This window comes from Canis lupus, chromosome 17, assembly GCF_011100685.1.
Source record: "Canis lupus familiaris isolate Mischka breed German Shepherd chromosome 17, alternate assembly UU_Cfam_GSD_1.0, whole genome shotgun sequence".
Taxonomy (NCBI): Eukaryota; Metazoa; Chordata; class Mammalia; order Carnivora; family Canidae; genus Canis; species Canis lupus.
Window position 1 is genome coordinate 61,216,390 of NC_049238.1, and position 21,710 is coordinate 61,238,099.

General features: G+C 47.9%; 1 protein-coding gene across 1 annotated transcript; it reads left to right on the forward strand.

Annotated features, from left to right (window-relative positions):
- Positions 1-1,525: 1,525 nt before the first annotated feature.
- CGN (cingulin) lies at positions 1,526-21,124 on the forward strand. The gene is given in 20 exon segments (NM_001103217.1): positions 1,526-2,402; positions 3,433-3,533; positions 3,687-3,756; positions 3,856-3,948; positions 6,154-6,281; positions 7,135-7,267; positions 7,582-7,794; positions 8,236-8,384; positions 8,603-8,735; positions 12,153-12,353; positions 12,669-12,875; positions 13,231-13,488; positions 14,526-14,696; positions 16,239-16,400; positions 17,608-17,697; positions 18,145-18,228; positions 18,338-18,456; positions 18,772-18,880; positions 19,260-19,423; positions 19,739-21,124. Coding segments are annotated over 20 exon segments (3,573 nt in total). The 5' UTR covers positions 1,526-1,553; the 3' UTR covers positions 19,878-21,124.
- The last annotated feature ends 586 nt before the right edge of the window (positions 21,125-21,710 follow it).

Genomic DNA, 21,710 nt, shown 5'->3' on the forward strand with positions numbered 1-21,710 from the left:
TGCATGGAGTCTGCTTCTCCCTCTGCCTATGTGTCTGCCTCTCTCTCTCTCTCTCTCTCTCTCTGTGTGACTATCATAAATAAATTAAAAAAATTTTTTTTTAAAAAAAGGACCCTGCCAACCAATTATCCTTTTGTTTGGAGTATCTACGGTTGGTTAAAGTCCTCCCCAATGTTGGAATGGTGGAAGGACAGGGATCCTTTAGTTCAGGGTGGGCTTGGAGGTGTTCGTGAACCTCTTGAGAGTCTGTGGTAAAAGTCTGTGTGGACTGTTTCTTGGGGGGCAGTAGTGGGGGTGGGTGCATTACTTTCATCAGTCTCTCAAATTGAGTCTCTCGAACCAAAAAGAAGAACCATTGCCAATAAGGGCTCCTCCCTCCCGGTTCCTTTTTCTGGAGTGGAAGGGCTGAGAATGCTAGGAATGTTCTTCCCACCAACCCCATTCTCACCTGGAGCAGGGCCACTCCATCCCCTCTCACCTTCCTAGCAAGTCTATAGCCTCTGAAGGGGGCCTTGCCAAATTTTCTTGGCCCAGAGCTCCACTGGGAGATTGAACTGGGTATGTTTGTGTGTCTGACTGGCTCATTGGATGCTCCTCCTCCAGGTTGGTGCTAGGCTGTGGTGGAGATTAGTTGCAGGGCTGGGGAAGCTGGAGTTTTTATTTGCTTCAAGGAGAACCTGCCCTTCCCAGTTCTTGGAGCCAGAACATACCTGGAATATATTCCATTTGCCAACCCTAATCTTAGGCTAACACCAGCTGGAGGAGTTGGCCTGTGGGTGGTCCTGGCTCTGGCCTTCAGGTGGGACAAGTCTGCCTGTCCTAGGACCTCTTAGGCTGACACTCTTTTCAATGTTATTTAAATTTTTTTTGAATAAGCAATACATCTACATGGTTCCAGATTTAAAAGGGACAGAAGATGCACAATAGAAAGGTAGTTACTCTCCCCTGCCTGTCCTTAGCCCTTAGTTCCAAGTGGCATCACTGCTGTCCTCCCAGAAATGGGATGGCATACCTTGGGGTGGGGGGGTCTTCTGTATTTTAAATAGGCTCTGGGAGTAGAGGGCTGCTTTTCTTCATTGGGATAGCGATATGTTAGGTGGGGTTTGGGTTCTGCCTTGATTGGGTTTGGAGGAGGCACACCGTAGTATATGTGTATGTGTGAAGATCAAACAAAATCATTAAACTCTTGACAAAGCCAGGTCCCTAGGACTGTATAAGAAGAAATGGATTCTTCTAAGTCAATGGGTCTCAAAATCTGGACCAGCAGCATCAGTATCACCTGGGAACTTGTTAGAAATGCAAATACAGACCTACTGAATCAGAAACTATGGTGATAAGGTCCAGTTGTCTTGTGTTTTCATAGGCCCTTGAGGTATTTCTGCTGCTCAAATAAAATATGAAGACCACTGTTCTATGTAGAAGGAATGACAAGGCAATAAGCCACACAAAAGCCAAATAGGTGGAGGTTTCTGGGTTTCTACTACCAGTCTCTCAGCTTTAACTGTTTTCTTAAATTTCTAGGATCCCTCCCATTCATGGAGCAGGCATCCACCATGGCTGAGCCCCGGGGCCCTGTAGACCATGGAGTCCAGATTCGCTTCATCACAGAGCCAGTGGGTAATGCAGAGATGGACACCCTGCGTCGTGGTGGACGACGTCCTGCTAAGGATGCTAGAGCCAATACCTATGGAGTCGCTGTGCGTGTGCAGGGCATTGCTGGGCAGCCCTTTGTGGTGCTCAACAGTGGGGAGCAAGGTAGTGACTCCTTTGGGGTCCAGATCAAGGGGACCAACAACAGAGGGCCTCCAGGAGCTCTAAGCTCTGACTCTGAACTCCCTGAAAGCACCTACTCTCATGCCAAGGAATTTCCTGCCCGCTCACAGGGCAGCATGTCTGATGAGGAGCTTGGGGCCCATTGGAATGGAAGGCTACTCCGATCCCAGTCCCAGGCATCACTGAAAGGCCCTGCCCCTGTGAGTCCGAGCACCAGGAGCACTAGCCTGCTGCAGCTGGCCCCTGAAGTAGCTTCCCCAGGGAGCACTATTGACACTGCTCCCCTGTCTTCAGTGGACTCACTCATCAACAAGTTTGATAGTCGCCAGGGTGGGCAGGCCCGGGGCCGCACTGGCCGGCGCATGCGGACACTGCCCCCTGAACAACGCAAGCGGAGCCAAAGCCTGGACAACCGGCTCCCACGGGATACCCTTGATGAACGAGAACATCAGTTCCCTACCCATTGGACTCCTAGCACAAAGCGTGACAGCCACATGGGCAACTCCAAACAGTCATCCCAGAATCAGGGCCCTCTTGGTGGATTTAGCTGTTCCCGTCAGACCCAGGACTGGGTTCTTCAGAGTTTTGAGGAGCCACGGGGGAGAGCCTGGGACCCTGGCATGCTACAGGTCAGACCTCATTCCTCTGTGGGACCCAATAGCCCTGGAACCCCTTGCCAATTTAAATAACTTGAGGCAGAAAGTTTCAACTTTTGTCCTCCACTTTATCCATCTACTTCATAGGTGGTATTCATGTGTACAAGATACTTCCATGGAGGGATCCCTGGGTGGCTCAGCGGTATAGAGGCTGCCTTTGGCCCAGGGCGTGATCCTGGAGACCCGGGATTGAGTCCCACGTCGGGCTCCCTGCATGGAGCCTGCTTCTCCCTCTGCCTGTGTCTCTGCCTCTCTCTCTCTCTCTGTGTCTATCATGAATAAATAAATAAAATATTTTTTTTTAAAAAAGATACTTCCATGGAAATGGAACTAACTATGAAATCTGCCTTCACAGCATGAGAGTTACTTGTTACAGCTCTGAATCATGTTACTAGTATTTGCTAGGTCTGTAGCATAAGTAAGACAGGCCTGGTAAGATGAACAGCTTTTGGTGCTCTTGTCAGGAGTCTCCTACCTTTGTCTCCCACTCAGGAGTTTAAGTGAGTGGGGAATGACTTCTTGGAGGCAAAGTTAAGCCTGTTTATTTACAAATTCTAGTATGTTAACTGTCGTTAGTAATAAGTAACTTGTCCCAGAGCTCACAGCTAGTTGAAATCTGCTTGTCAAATAGAATGTGGCTTGCAGGAACAGTGAGAGATGTAGGGATGCCTGGGTGACTCAGTGGTTGAGTGTCTGTCTTCAACTCCGGGCTTCCTGCATGGAGCCTGCTTCTCCCTCTGCCTATGTCTCTGCCTCTCTCTCTTTCTCTGTCTCTCATGAATAAATAAATAAAATCTTAAAAAAAAATAGTGAGAGGTGTACCCTGCTAGGACCTCTCCTGGGCCTGCTGCTCAAGCCTCAGCGGTGTTGCCTCTTTTCCCCCACTTGAAGCTTGTTCAGCATGCTTGGAGGGCCTCGTCTCCTACCTACTGTTTCTGCGCTATCTGAACTGCACACACGCTTCTGACTTAATCTTCCTATTTCTTGGATTTATGTTTTGCAGTTCAAATCAACTCCAGACCTTCTCCGAGACCAGCAGGAGACGGCCCCACCGGGCAGTGTGGACCATGTGAAGGCCACTATCTATAGCATCCTGAGGGAGGGGTGAGTGGGGGCCCTCTCAACAGCACAGTCACACGCCTCCCTTCTTTTCCTCCTAGTTTCATTCCCTATCTTCCCTGACTTTAGCTCTTCCTTCCCTCATCTCTGCTACCTCTTCCCTCCCTTAGCCTTTGTTTCTAACCTTTTATCCTCCAGAAGCTCAGAAACCGAAACCTCTGTGAGGAGGAAGGTCAATTTGGTGCTGGAACAGATGCAGCCTCTGGTGGTGAGTGGCCATCTCCTGGTGGGAGCAGGAGGCAGGGTTGGGCCTCTGGGGTCTGGGGTCTGAATGTTGACCCATTCCTTCCCACCCTGTCTCTGGCAGATGACTTCTGGATCTGCTAAGGGCCTGACTGGGCAGAGTGAGCTCAGCCAAAAAGTGGAGGAGCTACAGCAGAAACTGGATGAGGAGGTGAAGGTGAGGGGAGATTGGAGGAGCAGGAGGCATACAGGACACGGGAGAAACTGTGGCCTCGGCTGCACTTCTAAGCAATGGGATGCACACTCGTATGTTGTGACACAGGGACAAGAGCGTGTGCTGGTCCCACCAAGGACTTCTTGGGTTCTCTGGAGCATGGGGAGAAGAGCACATTCATCGGGGCTCTGACCTCTTCCATTCATTTCCTTTGGAAGTTTTTGTCCTGGCTTTGTGCTCACTAGTTGTGGATGCCTCGAGCACATAGCTACCTCAGTCCTTTTCACTGGTGTCATGATGATGGCAGTACCATCATTAATTGAGTATACGTACTTAATTTATTTGAGAGAGCATGAGTGGGGGAAGGGGCAGAGGCAAAGGGAGAGGCAGACTCCCCGTTGAGTGGGGAGCCAGTCCCAGGACCCCGAGATCATAACCATGACCTGAGCCAGAATCAGATGCTTAACCACCTGAGCCCCTAGATGCTCCTATTGAGTATGCTTCCGGTAGCAGGTGCTCTCTGGGAATATGTAGTAATTATGGTGTTCTTGTAAAGTAGGTGTTGTGGGCCCTTTCATGATGAGAAAACTAAAGATCAGAGAGGTTAAGTGATTGCTTAAGGTAGTAAGTCACAGAGAAGGAATTTTAAAATTCAGATCAGCCTTATGCTAAAGTCTGTGAACTTCCTTTTAAAAAACATAACCGGGATCCCTGGGTGGCACAGCGGTTTAGCGCCTGCCTTTGGCCCAGGGCGCGATCCTGGAGACCCGGGATCGAATCCCACGTCGGGCTCCCGGTGCATGGAGCCTGCTTCTCCCTCTGCCTGTGTCTCTGCCTCTCTCTCTCTCTCTCTCTCTCTCTCTCTCTCACTGTGTGCCTATCATAAATAAATAAATAAATAAAAATTTAAAAAATAAAATATTTAAAAAAATAAAAAATAAAAAATAAAAAATAAATAAAAAACATAACCGTGGGGCACCTGAGTGGCTTGGTCGGTTGAGCACCTGACTTTTTTTTTCTTTTAAAGATTTATTTATTTATTCATGAGCGACACAGAGAGAGACAGAGACGGAGAAGCAGGCTCCCTGTGGGAAGCCTGATCTGAGACTTGATCCCAGGACCTCGGAATCATAACCTGAGCCAAAGGCAGACACTCAATCACTGAGCCACCCAGGCGCCCGAGTGTCTGACTTCTGATTTCAGCTCAGTTCATGGTCTCAGAGTCGTGGTATTGAGTCCTGTGTCGGGCTCTGTGCTGGGCATGAAACCTGCTTGGGATTCTCCCTCTGCCCTTTCTCCCAACTTCTCTCTCTCTCTCTCTGTCTAAAAAAATAAAATAAATAAAATAGTTTAAAAAAATACTGCTCCCACCTCTCACAGTATTGTCTCTTACATGTAGTTAGTACTCAGTACATGTCGAATTGTAACTCCTCTTATTTCCTAGAAAGCAGTATAGTGTACCAGTTAAGTAGTCAGCTGTGGAGTGAAACTGAGTTCAAATCCTGGTAACTGTTGGCTGTGTCCGTTTCGTGGGCATGTCCATTACATGTTCTAAGCCACTATTTCCTTAACTGTAAAGTGGGGATGATAATTGTACTATGTTATTTATCTGTGGCTGTGTAATGAATTACCTCAAAACCTAGCAGTTTGGAGCAGTTTGAAGCAGTCATCTCCTGGTGTCTTGAGGGCTCAGAATCTGGAAGCAGCTTAGCTGTTACGAGTTTCCAGTCAAGGTATTGGCTGGGACTGTAGTCATTAGAAGACAGTGGGTGTTAGCTGGAGGCCTCATTCCCTTGCTGTGTGGACCGCCTCATGGGGCTGCTTGAGTGTCTGCACGTTATGGCAGCTACCTTCCCCAAGGGTGAATGATCCCAGAGAGAAGGTAAGGAGGAAGCCGCAGTGCCTTTTTAGGACTAGTCACTGGAGTTCCTTATGTTTGTTAGAAGAGTCCTTAAGTCCAGCCCATACTCAAGGGGAGAGGCTTTACCCTTTGAAAGGAATGTCAGAGAATTAGTGGACATACTTTAAACCATCACAAGTCCCCAGGCTTGTTAAGAGGATTACATTGCAGATAAGAAACACCGGGTCCATAGTACAGTGCCTGTCATGTAGTAAGTATCAGTAAACGTTAGACATTTGCATCACTCCTGGTCCTTCTGAGAGGCTTTCCCTACTCTCCACCTGTTTTACTCTGCCTGCCTTTTCCAGAAACGGCCGAAGCTAGAGTCATCTCGGCTTGGGCTGGAGCGGCAGCTGCAGGAGAAGGCAGAAGAGTGCAGCCAACTGCAGGAGCTGCTGGAAAGGAGAAAGGGCGAGGCCCAGCAGAGCACCAAAGAGTGAGTACAGCTAATGGTGTGCATGGGGCTGCTTGGGGACCAAGGCCAGGGTTGGAAGTACCCCCTGGGTGAGACATGGAAAGGTATCTCTAGAAGCTAGAAGGGGCAGACAGAGATAGTTTTTTTTTTTTTTTTTTTTTAATTCTTTATTTATTTATGATAGTCACACAGAGAGAGAGAGAGAGAGGCAGAGACATAGGCAGAGGGAGAAGCAGGCTCCATACACTGGGAGCCCGACGTGGGATTCGATCCCGGGTCTCCAGGATCGCGCCCTGGGCCAAAGGCAGGCACCAAACCGCTGCGCCACCCAGGGATCCCCAGACAGAGATAGTTTAAAGATAGGACCTTTCTCTCTTTACTTTCTCTATTGGTGATGATGATAGTGCCTAAGTTGGGTTACCTGGATTTGCCTCTTTACTTTAGGCTCTAAATCTGCAAAATAGGTTAATCATAGTTCTTACTTCACAGGATTGATCATTCAGCATGTATTTTTGCAATCAATACTGTGTGGCAGGCACTGATCTAGATTCCAATGAACCATTCAGATGAAGAGCACTGTTCTCTAGAAGCATAGTTTCTACCCAGGGGTGGGGGGAGCCAGACAGTAGTAAATAATGAACACATCAGGTAAGAAAATTTGTAGCATGTGAGAATGTGATAAGTAGAGTAGGTCAAAGCAGATCAGAGGGCCAAGAGTGGAGGAGCAGGTTCCAGTATTAAAGTGGTCAGGGGAGGCCTCCTTAAGATTTGAACAGAGACTTGAAGGACGTTGAAATGGATGAATGTGTGTAAAGTGTTTAGAAAACTGCTTGACATGTGGCACGTGATGATATTATCTATTAATAATTATTAGGCTCCAGAACATGAAGCTCCTTGTGGACCAGAGTGAAAGGGTACGATGTGGGCTGGAGGCCCAGGTGAAGGAGCTGCAGGACAAGCTGAAACAGGCCCAGGAGCCTGAGCCTGCTAAGGAGGCGCTCATGAAGGTAGGCAGTAGGATGGCTCCTGTGGCCTCTGTTTTCTTTCAGTAGAGCACCCTCAAGTCTGCTCATCTCCAGTGTCCCCAGAGTATGTACAGTATGCAACTGATTATGGGTACCCCTTAATGTGCTTTCAGACATATTTGATAGTGGGGTGGGGTTAGAACTCAGAACAGAGGGCATCTTAGAGGGCAGAGAGCACCTTGTGCTGAGTCTAACAGGTATGAAGTGCTCAATACATATTTTTGATGGACTAAGTGAATGAACAGACAGGCAGATCTGAATAAAGTTCCTCTGTTCTTCCACCTTCATTTCCCCAGGACCTGTTAGAGGCCCGAGAGCTTCTGGAAGAGGTCTTAGAGGGGAAGCAGCGGATGGAGGAGCACCTGAGACTGCGGGAGCGGGAGCTGACAGCCCTGAAGGGGGCCCTGAAGGAGGAGGTGGCCTCCCGTGACCAGGAGGTGGAACATGTCCGGCAGCAGTGCCAGCGAGATGCAGAGCAGCTTCGCCGGAGTATACAGGATGCAACCCAGGCATGTGACCAGAGCAGGGGCTGTCAGAAGAGGGCATCCCCCCAAGAAGAGGCTTGAGGTCTCTTGGTATTTTGGGACTTTCCTGGTCGTAACTGGAACTCCCTCTAAAAGACACACATGAGATGCATTGAGAACCTTGGCCAGAAGACCTACAAGGTCTCCTTCTACAAGGGCAGAGAGGGAATGCAGACGAGGAACACCATGATAAATAAATAGGGGAGGCTTCCTGTAAATGACAGCAGGGATGGGGGTGGGGTGGGGGTGGAGCTATAACCTGGGGAGAGCTTTCTGCTAGCATTGCACCCAGCATCACTGGGCTATCATGGTGTGTAGCTGGTGTGATGCCCTCTGGGCCTGATCCTCCCCTTCCACACTTCTACTTTGGTCTGAAGTGCGTTCTTCCCTCGGAGCCTCCTGGCCCCCAACTGCCTCCTTCCCTAGGACCATGCTGCATTAGAGGTGGAGAGGCAGAAAATGTCAACCCTGGTGCGGGAGCTGCAGAAGGAGCTGGAGGAGACCTCAGAGGAGACAGGGCATTGGCAGAGCATGTTCCAGAAGAACAAGGATGAACTTAGAGCCACTAAGCAGGAGTAAGGACTTTGCCTCTCTCCCAGTAATGCTTATCTGGGATTCCTATATCCTGCTTTTCTACCCATGCTGTGCCCTTTACTCTGCCGAGAGTGGGTGCCGAGGGTGGGTGCCGTCCATTGGCTTCTGGGGAGGTGGTTTGCATTGTCCTGCTAACCTCTGCCAGGCAGTTGGCCTGACCTTGTTCCCTTTCCCTTTGCATTCACCTGGCTGGATTCAGACTCCTGCAGCTGCGGATGGAGAAGGAGGAGATAGAAGAGGAGCTTGGGGAGAAGATAGAGGTCTTACAAAGGGAATTAGGGCAGGCCCGAGCTGGTGCTGCAGATACTCGCCAAATGGAGGAGCTTAAGAAGGTACTTGGAGGGACACCTGGCTGGCTCAGTCAGTGAACATGAGACTCTTGATCTCAGGGTTGTAGTTTGAGCCTCATGTCTGGGTATTACAGACATATAAAATAAAACATTTAGTTAAACAATAAAAGTATAGGAGATAGAAATTTTAATTGGAGCGATAGAGATAGTACCGTAAGGGAATGATGAAAGACATCTTAACAGTATTAAACAGCAAAGATTGGAGATTACTTAAAAAAAAAGGGGTGGGGGGGCAGCCCTGGTGGCACAGTGGTTTAGTGCTGCTTGCAGCCCAGGGTGTGATCCTGGGGACCCGGGATCAGGTCCCATGTTGGGCTCCGTGCATGGGGCCTGCTTCTCCCTCTGCCTATGTCTCTGCCTCTCTCTCAATCTCTGTGTCTATCATGAATAAATAAAATAAAATCTTAAAAAGAAAAAAAAAACCTTTAAAAAAAAAAAAGGAAGCACTTGGAGTTGGGGCATGGAAGGGCAGGATGGGGTGATGGGCACTGACCTCGCTTACCCATGAGGACCTCCACACTGTGTGGCTGCCTCCTGTGTTTGGTTTTCAGGACCCACCTTGCCTGTTCAGCCATCTCTCTCCCCAACACATTCTGATGCAGTTGGGTTCTCATCGAGTATACATGTTTCTAATGGAAAGGACTTCTGGTTGGGTTCTAGCCAGAGGCTGCTGGCTGCCTCCCAAGAAACCTCATGGGGAGCAGCATTTAGATGGATTTGTGAAACTCCAGGGTCATTTTTGCAAGCTTGGAATTTGGTCTGCACAGGGAGAGCTGATCTGTTGGAAGAGGCTAGAAGTGGGATTGGGGGGCTTAAGGGGAGCGGGCAGGGGGATGGGCTCATTAACTACGTCTATGAAACAAACATTTACAGTTAGAATGCCATTTTATTAACTTGTGCAAGCGTCATCACACAGACTGGAATATTTGCATTGGCTCAGCCAGCTGACCTACTTGGGAAGCCAAATCTAATTCAAGGGCTGCTTATAGAATCTAGAGGTAGGGAATTCAATATTATATCATACATGGGTGTTTTATAAATGACAAGGTCATCAAATTGAAGTGAATACAAATAATTTCTTCATGTTCCTGGTATTAGTTTATGAAGGACAAGAAAGCAATTCATTATTTTTGATGATTTAGAAACTTAGAAAATATTTTTGTTAGTATAGGGAACTGGCATTTATGGCCTCCCGAGGATCCTTCTAGGTTTACAGTTCTTTGATTCATTATGCTGGATATGTAGTTGGTGCCCATTTAATGAGTATTAATTAATCAGTGTGTGTTAATCATGTCTTTACCATAACACTGCCTACTTGTAATCAAGGTAATCATATTTATTAAATGAGTAAAGAAGTATAGCTCTAAGTGATGATTTTCCAGATAAATAAAAGTCCAAGCTTATGCCAAATACTTGGTGGAGAAAAAAAGTGTTAACCAAATATACTTTCAGTGATTGTGAAATGAAAAGTGCTCTTAAATTTTTACTATGTTAATATGAAGTTAACAGATACCAAGGATAGTCTGAAGTCTGTTTGCTGTATTAGTTGACATAATAAACTTGGACATTCCTCTGGACAATCTCAGTGATTTATTATGTGAGATGAAGCTTAAAAGCTAAAAAGTAATACTAGTGCTTCATTTATCTCACATATGCAGTGTATTTAATTAAGTACTCACTCAAACAACATACATATGAGAAAATATTCCCCATCCAATGTAGACCCCATGAGGTCCTGTTTTTTCCTCTATAGTTAGTTTTGTTAGTGTCATATGTTGAAAACTCAAAAAATATAAACTTTCAGCCTAATTATGGTATTTTCTGAATTTCAGAAGTAGCTAATAGCTAAAGAACTAGAACCAGAGCTCATATTTTAATTTTTAAAAAGATTTTATTTTTACACCCAATGCGGGGCTCAAACTCACAACCCCAAGATTAAGAGTCACATGCTCTACTGACTAAGCCAGCCAGGCGCCCCAATATTTTAACTTTTTAAAAAAAGAAATAAGAGAAGCACCACTATTTATTGTGTAATATGTTTTGATTTTCAACATATTTTCTTTTGTTTTTGAAATAACCAATCCTATTTTATTCAAACTCTCATCTACTCTCACTGCGTGTGATTTCTTTTTTATGGACATTTATTTCACATGACATAGAATTTACCCTTTTATTTTATTTTTATTTTAAAGATTTTTTTACTGGGGCACCTGGGCAGTTCAGTGGTTGGGCATCTGCCTTTGGCTCAGGGCATGATCCTGGGGTCCTGGGATTGAGTCCCATATTGGGCTCCCAATGGAGAGCCTGCTTCTCCCTCTGCCTGTGTCTATGCCTCTCTCTCTGTGTCTCTTGTGAATAAATAAATAAAATCTTAAAAAAAAAAGATTTTTTTACTTTATTTGAGAGCCAGCAAGAGCATGAATGGGGGTGTAGACTCCCCACTGAGCAGGGAGCCCAATGCAGGGCTCCATCCTAGGACCCTGGGATCATGACCTGAACCAAAAACAGATGTTTAACCCACTGAGCCACCTAGGTGCCCCGAAGTCACCCTTTTAAAGTGTACAATTTAGTGGTGTTTAGTATATACACAAAGTTATACAACCATCATCACTATTTAATTGCAGAACATTTTTATCACCCCAAAAAAGAACCCCATCTGCATTAGCAGTCACTTTTCCCAGCTGTTTGCAACCACTAATCTACTTTCTGACTCTATGCATTTACCTGTTCTGCGCATTTCCTATAATTGTACTCCTATAACATATGGCCTTGTATGTCTGGTTTCTTTCACCTAGCATAATCTTTTTTAAGGCTTCCCAATGTTGTAGCAAGTATCAGGACTTCATTATTTTTTAGGGCCGAGTAATATTCTATATGGATATATCATATTTTGTTTCTCTGTTTACCAATCGATGGACATTTGGGTCACTACTGTATTTTAGCTCTCATGAATAATGCTGCTGTGGACATTCGAGTGAACATGTTTTTTGAGAACATGTTTTCAGTACTCTTGAATATGTGTCGGGATGGAATTCATTTTTTTTTTTTAATTTTTATTTATTTATGATAGTCACAGAGAGAGAGAGAGGCAGAGACACAGGCAGAGGGAGAAGCAGGCTCCATGCACCGGGAGCCTGACGTGGGATTCGATCCCGGGTCTCCAGGATCGCGCCCTGGGCCAAAGGCAGGCACCAAACCGCTGCGCCACCCAGGGATCCCTCGGGATGGAATTCATATGGTCACTCTATGATTAACTTTTTGAGAAACTGTCAGACCATTTGCCCAAGTAGCCACACCATCTTTTGTTTCCCCAGCAGTGTAGGAGAGTTCCAGTTGCTGCGCAGTCTGATGGCCCTAGCTGCCTCCTGGTGCCTTGCCATTGTCCCCTTTTCCTTCTAGGAGCTGTGCCAGACACAGAAGGAACTTAAGGAACTGAAGGAAGAGCAGCAGAACCAGGAGGTGGCTGGGCGTCACCGGGAGCGGGAATTGGAGAAGCAGCTAAAGGTTGAGGCTGATCGAGGCCAGGGGTTGGAACAGCAGAACCTCCAGCTACAAAAAACCCTCCAGCAACTGAGACAGGACTGTGAAGAGGCTTCCAAGGCAAGGGGAGTGGGCCCGGGGCTTAGGAGGTGGAGGCTGAGGGGTCTGGAGGGCCGAGGAGCCAGAGGGCATGGAAAATGACCTATCATGGGTATGTACAGACCAGACCCTTGTCCTAGGTGTGTGGTTAAAGTAGCCAGGGTTTGGCAGGGAGGGGGTGGCAGGGCTGTACCTGCTGATACCCACTTCCTCTGCAGGGGTGGGATCCTCAGGGGCACTACCACTGTTGTGGGCTCTCTTTGGGGTGGCTTCCCTGATACGGTAGGTGACCTGGAGCCCCAGGGTCTGAGCTGCCACTCCCTGAACTGGCCGCAGGCTCAGGTGGCAGCAGAGGCAGAGGTGGCGGTGCTGGGGCAGCGACGGGCAGCAGTGGAAGTGACACTTCGGGAGACCCAGGAGGAGAATGACGAGTTCCGACGGCGTATTCTGGGTCTGGAACAGCAGCTAAAGGAGGCCCGAGGCCTGGCAGAGGGCGGGGAAGTGGCAGAGGCAAGGCTTCGGGACAAGGTGCAGCGGCTAGAGGTCAGTGCCCTCTGCACATCATTGGCTTCCCCCTGGCCCTCCTTCTTCTCACCCCTGGGTCAATACTCCAGCTAAATCCTCAGCTATCAGTTTTGTTTTGTCCCCGGTGTGCTTCTATTTGTCTTCCCAATTCAATGTTAAACTTGGGCTTATTTCCTGGAGTGTGCTTTGTTGCAAACGTCTTGCCCCTTGTGCTGGTATTTTTGTCTCTTATCCCCCACCCTATGCCTTTTCCTTTTCTTGATTTCTTTGCTAGTCCTTTGGAGCCTGTTTTCACTGCCTACCTTTTTCATAGCTCGCTTTCCTTCCCTTCCATCTACTCCCCTCCAAATGACTTCTGTCTCCCCTCTCCCAGGCAGAGAAACAGCGGCTCGAAGAGGCCCTGAATGCCGCTCAGGAAGAGGAGGGGAGCCTGGCAGCTGCCAAGCGGGCACTGGAGGCCCGGCTGGAGGAGGCCCAGCGGGGGTTGGCCCGCCTAGGGCAGGAGCAGCTAGCACTGAACCGGGCCCTAGAGGAGGAGGGGAAGCAGCGGGAGGCGCTCCGGCGGAGCAAGGCTGAGCTGGAGGAACAGAAGCGCTTGCTGGACAAGACTGTGTGCCAGCTCAACAAGGAGGTGGGGCATGGGGTGGCCTGGCTCTTAGGAGGAGGCCTAGCTCTTAATGAAGCTTACGTTGGGGGAGGGGGATAGGGTCGGGGTCAGAATGGTCGGTGGTGTTTGCTTTCCTCAAGTTAATTGCTGGGGAGGCAGAATCTTTGGAGAGGGGTGTCCTTCCTACTACCCCTCAGTGGACAAGAGTCCACCCCGATATCCCATCCATGGTGGTCTTGATCCTTGGGGAGTGTTTCCTGGGATTCTTCCTTACATGTCTGTAAGACCTGAACACAGGAATCTTTATTACTAGAATTTTCTGTTTGGAGTAGGGAAAGGAAGGGTCTAGGATCTCTTCCTAGATGTCTTTAAGACCTAAACACAGGATTTTTGTGGGTGAAATTTTATATTTGAGGGAAGGCAAAGAGAAAGGAAAAAAAGGAAATAAATTGCATTTTTTTCAGGTAAGGTTCTCCTCCTAATCTCTTTTTAAAGCTAGAGCAAACATACATATTTTGTCAGTTCTAAAATGCACATTGCCAACATCTCCAGAGTTGACTTGTGCCTTATGACTGTGTGTTATAGTTCAGTTGACAGGTTTGTTTCTTTTGTTTTTGGTTTTTGGTTTTTGTTTTTTTTTTATGGTACATCTTCCAATCATTGGCATCTTGGGTTTGTTGAAATTTGGTCATTTAAGGTTTACTTTGTATCAGACACAGTTATAAGTAGTTTACATAATTAATATAATTCTCACAAACAATCTTGTGATGTAGGTACCGTTATCTTCCCATTTTACAGATGGGGAACTGAGACCCAGAGAGGATAAGTAACTTGCCTTTTGCCACATAGCTAATAAGTGGTAGAGTCAGGATTTGAACCCAGGCCATATGTGTATTATTACTTGCCATACTAGGGACCTAGGCCTAGGGGAGAGCTGGGGAGGGTGGCTTCAGCAGTAAGAAGAATCTGGGGGAGTCTGGGCTTAGAGGAGGGTGGGGAGGGGGGTCTGGGTTTAGAGGAAGGACAAGAGTATAGTGCTAAAAAGGCTCTTTTCATCCCAGCTGGAGCAGATTGGGAACGATTCTAAGCAGGCTCTGCAGCAGCTCCAGGCCCAGCTGGAGGATTACAAGGAGAAGGCCCGGCGGGAGGTGGCGGATGCCCAGCGTCAGGCCAAGGAATGGGCCACTGAGGCTGAGAAGAACTCAGGGGGGCTGAGCCGGCTTCAGGATGAGGTAGGAGCAGAAGTGGCAGGGGGTAGAAACCCTTCCAACGTCCTTGGTTTAAAGGTCACTGCCTCTTTTTTTTTTTTTTTTTTTAAGATTTTATTTATTTATTCATGATAGTCACACAGAGAGAGACAGAGAGGCAGAGACACAGGCAGAGGGAGAAGCAGGCTCCATGCACCGGGAGCCCGACGTGGGATTCGATCCCGGGTCTCCAGGATCGTGCCCCGGGCCAAAGGCAGGCGCCAAACCGCTGCACCACCCAGGGATCCCTTTTTTTTTTTTTTTTAAGATTTTATTTATTTGAGAGAGAGTATAAATAAAATATTAAAAAAAAAAAATCCTAGGGACGCCTGGGTGGCTCAGTCATTTAAGTGGCTGCCTTAGACTCAGGTCATGATCCTGGAGTCCTGGTATCAAGTCCCACATCTGGCTCCCTCTTCCAAATCTGGCTCCTTCGTCAGTAGGGTATCTGCTTCTCCCTCTGCCCTGCCCCCCTGCTCATGCTCTCTCTCTCTCTCTCTCTGTCTGTCTCTCTCTCTCACCCTCTCAAATAAATAAATAAAATCTTGGGACACCTGGGTGGCTCAGCGGTTGAGCATCTGCCTTCAGCTCAGGTGTGATCCTGGAGTCCCAGGATCGAGTCCTACATCGGGCTCCCTGCATGGAGCTGCTTCTTCCTCTGCCTATGTCTCTGCCTCTCTTTCCATGTCTCTCATGAATAAATAAATAAAATCTTTAATAAATAAATAAATAATATCTTTAAAATAATTTGAAAATCTCAACACTGCAATGTTAGTGGAAATATGGTAACAGAACCGAGGCATGTCTGACACAGAGTAGGTGCTTTAAATATGATGGCTAGTTTTAATGCTTCACAATCTTTATTTATTAAAAGAATTTTTTAATAAAGGTTTTACTTATTTAATCATGAGAGACATAGAGAGAGAGGCAGAGACACAGGCAGAGGGAGAAGCAGGCTCCCTGCGGGGAGCCTGATACAGGACTCTGTCCCAGGTTCCTGGGATCACACCCTGAGCTGAAGGCAGATGCTCAACCACTGAGCCACCCATGTGTCGCTCACAATCTTTTACAGTAACAACTTGTTATAATTTTGTTTTGTGATTACATAACCCTCCCTTTTTTTAATGTTCATCCCTTTTTGTTAAAAAAAAAAAAAAGTCCCAGTACCCAGCCTGTAGCCCATATCACTTAAATCATATCTCCTAGGGCTAGGACCTGGGATCCGTTGTCTAAAATCTCCTTAAGTGATTCTAGTTTGTGTAGAGCATTCTAAAGCAATAAAGAAAATGGACTAAGAGCTCCTGCCTGCCTGCTAGATAGGATGCTGCCTGATTCCTGAATTGTTGAATAAAGCTAGCTAGATCTTCAAAGAGAAGACAATGGACTAAACCTCAGCCAGCCTTTTATTATTACCGTGCTCTGGAGATTTAAAGATCATCAGTGAGGAAACATTGCTCCCCACAGGGCAGACTGTTCCCCCCACCCCCACCCCCAGCTCTCATCAGTTGCATTCTCCCTTCCACTCAGACCCAGAGGCTCCGGCAGGCCCTGCAGGCATCCCAGGCTGACCGGGACACAGCAAGGCTGGATAAAGAGCTGCTGGCCCAGCGACTGCAGGGCCTGGAGCAAGAGGCAGAGAACAAGAAGCGCTCCCAGGATGACAGGGCCCGGCAGCTGAAGGGTCTTGAGGTGACAGCACAGGGGGTGGTGGGGGAGGGGCGCAGGTGGGACTTCTGTGGGGGAAGGGAGCTGGACACTCCAAGCCCCCTTTCTATGCTAGGTACCCAAAGCAGGTAGCCCACAGCTGATGGATTTTGTTTGAGCGCAGTACTTTCAATGACTCTGAATCAATTGCCAACGTTTAGAAATTTATACGTGTCATTTATATATTCTGATTTCTGGTTCCTTTTGTACATTTGGAAAATATAGTAACACTGAGCTTCTAATCCTGAGCTGTCTGCATGGCAGCAGTTGGCTGGAGCTGAGCAGTAGCCTCTCCCCTTTGGAGTGAATAATGGTCTTCAGTTTGCTATATTTGGCAGTAATAATATAATAATAACAGTGACAATAGCAGCATTAAACGCTTACATGTTATGCCATCTGCCAGGTACTGGAGACTCCTTTAATTTTTTTATTTTTATTTTTATTTTTTAAACATTTTTATTTATTTATGACAGTCACAGAGAGAGAGAGAGAGGCAGGGACATAGGCAGAGGGAGAAGCAGGCTCCATGTACCGGGAGCCCGACATAGGATTCGATCCCGGGTCTCCAGGATTGCGCCTTGGGCCAAAGGCAGGCGCCAAACTGCTGCGCCACCCAGGGATCCCCTGGAGACTCCTTTAATCCTGAGAATAACTCTGTGGAATAGGTAGTCTTTTCTCCATTTTATAGACTAGGAAAACTGACACACAGAGAGGTTAAACACCTTGACCATGGCTCTTCTGCTAGGAAGTGGTAGGTCTGATTTTCAGACCCAGACAGTGTGTCTCCAAGAGACCATACCCTTGGTCTCTCTCCATGGGACTGCCTGGCTTGAGTGCACTTCCTTCATCTGAATCCTGGCGCTTCGGGTTCTGACTCTCTCCAGCTCAGCTTTGGCTCAGGCACTTTGGCTTCTGACTGTTTTCCCATTAGGGAATTAGGGCTGCCCCACTGAGGAATAGATTCTGGGGCAGAGACCAGAGGAGGCATCACCACCCTTTCCTCAGTGCCACGCCTGGTCAGCAGAGGGTGCTAGCTTCCATGGTGGCTCCAGGCAGGGGCACACACCAGCTGGTTATGGGGACATGTGAGACAGAAAGGTCTGTGGAGGCTAGGAGGAGGGTCCTGGTTGGGGGTTAGCATTCTGGTGTCCAGCGTGTGGGGCAAAATTAACCTGTTGTTCCCATGCCACAGGAAAAAGTCTCACGGCTGGAAGCAGAGTTAGATGAGGAGAGGAGTACCGTGGAGCTGCTGACAGAACGTGTGACTCGTGGCCGGGACCAGGTGAGTCCTTTCTTACCCTTCCCCCGTGCCCACCCCTGACTGCAATACCTTCAAAAATGCCTCCAACCTCCCATGCTTTGTAATCTGGAGAATTCTGGCTGCTGAATCTGTGCATGGCTCGTGCTACTTCAGGGTCTCTCTGCTTCGGGCCAGGTGGAGAGAAGCCAGGGATTTGAGTGGAACAAGAAATCCTGGTAGCCTGGGATACTCTGACCTGAGCCCAGGCTGCTTCCCTTCAGAAGGGATGCTAGTTCCTGGTGAGATGGAGGAGGCCCTGTTTCGATTCTGTGGCTCTTCCCATTTGACTAAGCTGTGATTTCTTAGTTGCCTAAGAATTGCTGGGATTCAGAAGGCATCCTACTGTTTACTCTCTGTCTCATATGGTTTACCTGGCTGGTTCATTATTAGCCCTCCCCAAATCTGACCCCTCTCATCTGTCCTTACTAGGTAGACCAGCTGAGGTCAGAGCTCATGCAGGAGAGATCTGCTCGACAGGACCTGGAGTGTGACAAAATCTCCCTAGAGAGACAGGTGAGCAGAGGAGTGAGGAGTCTTGGGGATAGACCCTCAGAGGTAGGTGAATGACCATAGGAGGGATCAGAAGTGGAGCGTGACCATGAAGACTTTCTGTCCCTCTCAGAACAAGGACTTGAAGAGCCGATTGGCCAGCTCAGAAGGCTTCCAGAAGCCCAGTGCCAGCCTCTCTCAGCTTGAATCCCAGAATCAGGAGTTGCAGGAGCGGCTGCAGGCTGAAGAGAGGTGATGTGAGCCCATCCTTCCTCTCTCCCTCTGGCCTTTTCTTCTCTGAGGTTTTCTCCATCTTGCACGTCAGACATGGCCAACCTAGCCTGATTATTAGGGGGAATCTTTTCTTTTGGGAAAGAGCAGAAGGAGTGGAATGCAGAACTTCTGGAATGTGAATGACCTCTTATCTCTCTGGTTCTTTGGATCTGCCCTGGATCCTCCCTATTGTGACAGGACTGAGAGGAGTTCATGGAGGCTGGAGGGGGCCAAGTAGGGTTTCCTTTAGAAATGGAGATAGCCATAGACATCCCCCCTATCACACCTTCTTAGGGAGAAGACGGTCCTTCAGTCCACCAACCGAAAACTGGAGCGGAGGGTTAAAGAGCTGTCCATCCAAATTGATGATGAGCGGCAGCATGTCAATGACCAGAAGGACCAGGTAAGAATGATAGCCAGGGCCAAGCAACCATATGGTAAGCATATACTGTGCTTTTGCTTAAAGGCCAAGGGAGGCCCCATCTCATAGGTCTTTCCAACTTCTACTGTCCTTGTATAAGGTCAGAGACTAGATGGGAGGCACTGGATTAGAGCAGGCATAGTGCATTGAGTGTCATGATGTGGTAGGTTCTCTTTCTAAGTGTTATATGTGTATGAGCTCATTTAACCCCCAAAACCAGCCTGTGAAGTTAGGGAACTTGCCCATGGTCATGACATATTTCTGGGGCAATGATCCCTTGTCAAAATAGCTATGGGGGAGGGTCCCAGTCCATGGTAGCAGCAGATGCTTTTCTAATGTGGGGTTTTGGTATCCTGCCCAGCTAAGCCTGAGGGTGAAGGCTTTGAAGCGGCAGGTGGATGAAGCAGAAGAGGAGATTGAGCGACTGGATGGCCTGAGGAAGAAGGCCCAGCGTGAGCTGGAAGAGCAACATGAGGTCAATGAACAGCTCCAGGCCCGGATCAAAACCCTAGAGAAGGACTCCTGGTATGGGCTGCTTTTCTGCCCCCCTGCTCAATCAGGATGGTTATGCAAGAAGGGAATGAGCTCTCCTGCACTGAATAGGGAGGAGGATCTCTGAGATGGGACTCTGCAGTCCCTCCTTCCTGGCTGGAAGCCTGGATTATTCTTTAGTAGTTCAGCCCCCAGTCTATAGCCCATCTCCCCAGATCTCAGATTGGTGGGGGATCTTGTGAGTACCTTGAGGCCTTAGAACAACTGGGAGTTTCCTTAGTGTGAAAAGCATGATTGTCTGAATCTTTCTGTCTCCTTCCCTTACAAGTATTCCTCTCTCTGACTCAGGCGCAAAGCCTCCCGTTCAGCTGCTGAGTCAGCCCAGCGTGAAGGGCTGAGCTCGGATGAGGAGTTTGACAGTGTCTACGACCCTTCTTCCATTGCATCGCTGCTTACGGAGAGCAACCTGCAGACCAGCTCCTGTTAGCTTAGGTCCACAAAGGACCAGAAACTGCACTTGAGGCCTGCTCTGGCCAGGCCTGCTCTGCCCTGCCAAGCCTCAGATTCCTCATTCCTGGAGGGGGACTTGATTATTCAGCCCTAAGACCGGGAGGGGTGTGAGTGATGATGGTAAAAAAGGCATCAGCATGAAGCTGGTAGACAGGCTTGCCTCTGGAGGAGTGGGTATTTTAGGCCAACTGAGCCCTTCCCTTAAGTGCTGATCCTCCTTCTCCTCCCTCATAACAATAGGATGACCAGCATATAGGCCAAGGGGGATTGAGCAGGATAGGAAGGGATAGACATTGCCACGTACATAAAGCTTTATTTCTTTAGCCCTTACCTCTCAGGCTCAGGGAAATACCTTTGTGATTTTGCTCCCTTGACTCCTGCAACCTGTTTTCCTCTCACTCTGGAGCAAGGTAAAGAGAACATTATAGGTAATGGACACACTGGTGTGGCTCTATCCGCTTGGATGCTCCGCTTTGCACAGTCATGGGACGCATATGGTAGTCTCTGTTCCTTTCCACTCATATATTTTGCCTTCCCCAAAGCCAGAGGATCCAAGGGATCTGTTCTCCCCCTCCCATCTTCACCATTCCTACCTTCCTTCTTTCCTTTTGGTGCCTTAGCCAGGGTGAGGAGATAAGGATGCTCTTCTTACCTCTGTACCTGCACATTCATACCTCTCCAAGGACCAGCTTGTCCCCAACCAGGGCCCTCAGCTTTTCCTGCTGCCCCAGTCTAAAGAGAGCTACTGGTTCCTCGGCTGATGAGCCCTTGGGGGAGGGACTTTGGTAGGACCATGATAAAGTGGTGGGCTTGGTTCTGCTCAGGGTCTCTATCTTTCCTCCTCTTCCTCTGTGACAATGGATGTGTTTGTTTATAAGGGGGTTGCATCTGGGAACCCTGATAACTGTCTACATGAGTCTGAAAAGCAAAAGTCTTCCTTGTGGCTTCTCTGACCCAGATGTGCCTAACCTCAGTAGGGAACCAGGGGACCCTTATTATCTCAGGAGCTTGGACCTGATACGGGGCTTCTTTCTTGGTAGAAATGGGAAGAGGCAATGGAGGATTTATTCCTCCCTTGGGTTTTGGGGAGAGCCAAGCCCTGTTGGAGAGGGAGTAAGGGAGATTATTTACCTCTCTTATTTCCTAAGCAGGCTCTGTAAGGAGCCCGGGTGAGGAAGAAGGCTGTTTTCACCAATGACTTGTAATTTCATGATTAAAAAAAAAAAAAAATTCTATTCTGCAAATTAGATATTTTCTCCCAAATCAACCTACCCTTGATTTTATTTTAAATAAAATGTTAAAATTATATATCTATACTGAAATCCTTAAATTCTCATTCTTTTCCCTCGCTTGTTTTGAGATCTGTTCTACAAAGAAACCATTTTTACTATAGAACTTAGAGGCTGAAGCTGGGGTTTTCTTTACCTCACTTTTTAGAGGGCCTTTACAACAGATTAGATGGAACCTAGGGAACCTGTGTTTATAGCACCTCCATTCTCTCCTAAATAACCTTCTGGGAATAGAAAGGCCAGTAAATGCTGTCTCTGAGGGTTAAAGGAGACAGACCAGAACTGGATTTTATGCTCTTGGGGCACAGGGATATCCCCAGCATTCACCTCCCAGTAAAAGACATTCATTCCTATCTGGTATGGGACCCAGTTCCTACCTGGGAGGTAGCAAAATTTCTGTCATTCCTGCTCTTGTGTTGCCTTGAAGAGAAAGCTAGCTGTTTGTTCATCAGAGCCTATTGCCAGATTCAGGGGCACTGCCCACTCAAGAGCGGGTCAGACCATCTGCCTGCTTTCCAGGT